Genomic DNA, 2,615 nt, shown 5'->3' on the forward strand with positions numbered 1-2,615 from the left:
ATATATATCTTTTTAAAGAGGAGCGAAATTTGGGGCGTCACACCTTTAATACCCTTAACTTTGTAGTAAGGATCTTTGCAGCAACCATTGATCTACATTTTAATTTTCCAATTGATAAAAGAAAACGCATGCAAAATAACATTAAGAGCAAAAAGTTCAAGCCATTCTGATAATGTGAAGGTCAATAGAGGATGTTTCACCGCATTCAGTGCTGACTTTGTAACTTAAAATTGGAACTTTGAAGTTCAACAATGCTCACATGCTTATAAACACAAATTAAACTACCCCAAAAATAAGAACGAAAGGAGATGCAGGGGATTGGATCATGTACCACTTAATTCAAAGTTGATGGTGTTATTTTTCTAAACAATTGTATTATACCTCGAATACAGCATCCTTTAAATCATTTGCCAATTTTCCAATAATCTTAGCTGCATCCTTATCCCACAACAGCAAAGAAATAGTACCGGTGCAATCCATCACCTTAACTTGTAGCCTGTACCTGGAAAGAGTTTGTGCTTTTAACTTTTAATATTTAATAATAGTAAAATAAAACTAAAAATTATGGTCATACCTATGAGTGGGAGATTGAATCTGCTCGCATTTTTTACAATAGAATTTTTTTCCCTCTTTGTCTAGTTTCTTTGTGCAATTTTTGCATGCTAAATAACACCATCCATGGTCTAATTCTACGTGTACAATAGTTGCTACAACCCAAAAATCTCCTGGTTGCGCATAAAATTTGTATATACAAATGTTATGGAGAGAAAAGAAGGATAAAAAGTTTTGATAATTAAAAATTAACAAAATTAAAAAGTAGGTACTCACATGCTTACAGTCACTCAGATCCTCAATAGTTTTAACTTCAATGCTTCCAGATGCTAGCTCATCAGCAATAGAATGAGTTTGTGAGATGAAATTTGAGTAATTCTTTGTGAGCTTTCTCCACGCACAGAAACCATTCTATTTCATTTTTAAGTTGAGATATATTAAGAAATATTAACACTAAAAATTGATTTGAAATATCCTTTAATTAAGTATAACTTATAGACCTGGAGCAAAAGTCAACAACTTGAGGAAGATTTGAATTGATCCAAAGCTTCGACGCGTGCCAAGTGTTCCTCACCGAATATTGTTCTATACACATAAAAGTAATTTTTAAGATTTTACTAATTGTATAAAGACATTATATTGTAAAGTAAGTAGACAATTTAATAACCTCGGTATCGATGTGCTCTAATCAATTGCATGACGATGACAACAGGCTTATCATTGGATCCATTCAAATACAGCTTGATCTGTTCGACAAAGTCTCCCCAAAGAGTTGCAGCAACAGTATTGCTCCTACAATTATTATAAGGTTAAGCATAGGAATCAAATTAAAGAATTATTGAAATATTTAGTTAGTTTAATAAATTGTGGCGAGCTTACTCATAATCTTGTATCTCAATGTTCATGAACATACGGATGCTATCATCTTGTTTGATAGATTGTACGTCTTCATAGCTCACAATTTCGCCAATAACATTGAAATGTGTTCAAAATTAGTAATCATTATGGACAATATAAATGAAGATCGTTAAAGAATTATTTAATTTCATGATCTACTTAAGATATAGCAATGGGTAAACCAAACATATAAGACAGAAAAGAGATAAAAGAATATTAACTGAAACCGAAAAATTGTATCACGATTGACAAAAATCAGATGGTCATTTTCGAAGGAGGACACCTCAATTTTACAATTACTTTTATTAGTTACACAAAAGTAAGTAGTTACCTTTTAGCTATACACAACAACTTAAGTGAAAGTTAGGTTTACCTTTCTATTTAATGTGTTTATTAATTAATATTTTCTCTTACTAATTATAGTTGTTGTTCATTTACGACTGAGTCTGTTTGAAAGGCAATAGGACAGCCATTTTATTTCTACTAAGTCTATACAAAATAGAACGATTAACTCATGCACATGTGAGAGTAAGACATAGTTGGCAAACTTCTCTCTGCGAACTCTCTCCGGTATCAACAACATCAACCTACTTTGAAAACTTGAAATTTCACTGATTTATCAAGTAGTCCTATTTATAGACTGTAGCAATAGGGATATTATTATTTAGCTACTACTTACTGCCATGTTTAGTTATATTGAATTATTTCTCACTTAGTTCATATAACAAATAACTAAAAGTAAAATGAAACTGGAAAAAATGAGAGTAATTTAATTACCGAATAGCTCCGTATTGTCAAATTCCTGAGGATTTGATAGCTGGTCATAGGTTTTAAATTTGGAGATGCACATGTTGAAATGCGGATCATGTATTTCCTCAACAGTGGTCTTATGCGCGAACATCAACTTAAACTTGTGGTCTTTGGTCTTCAGTTTCATATTATTTGGACAAACCACGAAATTCTTCATGATGTACAAACCCATTTCCTTAATTTGTTGATTGAACCTTTGGATAAAAGACCTGCCAATACTTGCCTGAATGCGGTCGCCCTAAAAAAATAGTCAATTAGTTAAAATGACTAAATTATTTTGTATATGACTGTAATATATTTATTCATATGTAAAGAATGCAAATAGAAAGTAATCGTTCAGTTTAAATCAATACCTT

At 31.5% G+C, this 2,615-nt stretch overlaps 1 protein-coding gene across 3 annotated transcripts in view; it reads right to left on the minus strand.

Moving 5' to 3' along the window:
* Nucleotides 1-2,318, minus strand: part of LOC109236155 — a 4,716-nt gene extending 2,398 nt beyond the window's left edge. Inside the window, exons 1-7 of one of the 3 annotated variants that reach the window (XM_019402367.1) lie at nt 2,227-2,318; nt 1,432-1,498; nt 1,220-1,344; nt 1,053-1,137; nt 829-963; nt 575-725; nt 280-502 (exon numbers count right to left, since the gene is read on the minus strand). In XM_019402367.1, the coding sequence (XP_019257912.1) occupies nt 882-963; nt 1,053-1,137; nt 1,220-1,344; nt 1,432-1,498; nt 2,227-2,299 (432 nt within the window). In that variant the 5' untranslated portion in view covers nt 2,300-2,318 and the 3' untranslated portion in view covers nt 280-502; nt 575-725; nt 829-881. Of the gene's footprint in view, nt 1-279; nt 503-574; nt 726-828; nt 964-1,052; nt 1,138-1,219; nt 1,345-1,431; nt 2,183-2,226 lie in introns of those variants that run through there. The other 2 variants (XR_002069458.1, XR_002069457.1) reach the window with 2 other exon arrangements.

This window comes from Nicotiana attenuata, chromosome 12, assembly GCF_001879085.1.
Source record: "Nicotiana attenuata strain UT chromosome 12, NIATTr2, whole genome shotgun sequence".
Taxonomy (NCBI): Eukaryota; Viridiplantae; Streptophyta; class Magnoliopsida; order Solanales; family Solanaceae; genus Nicotiana; species Nicotiana attenuata.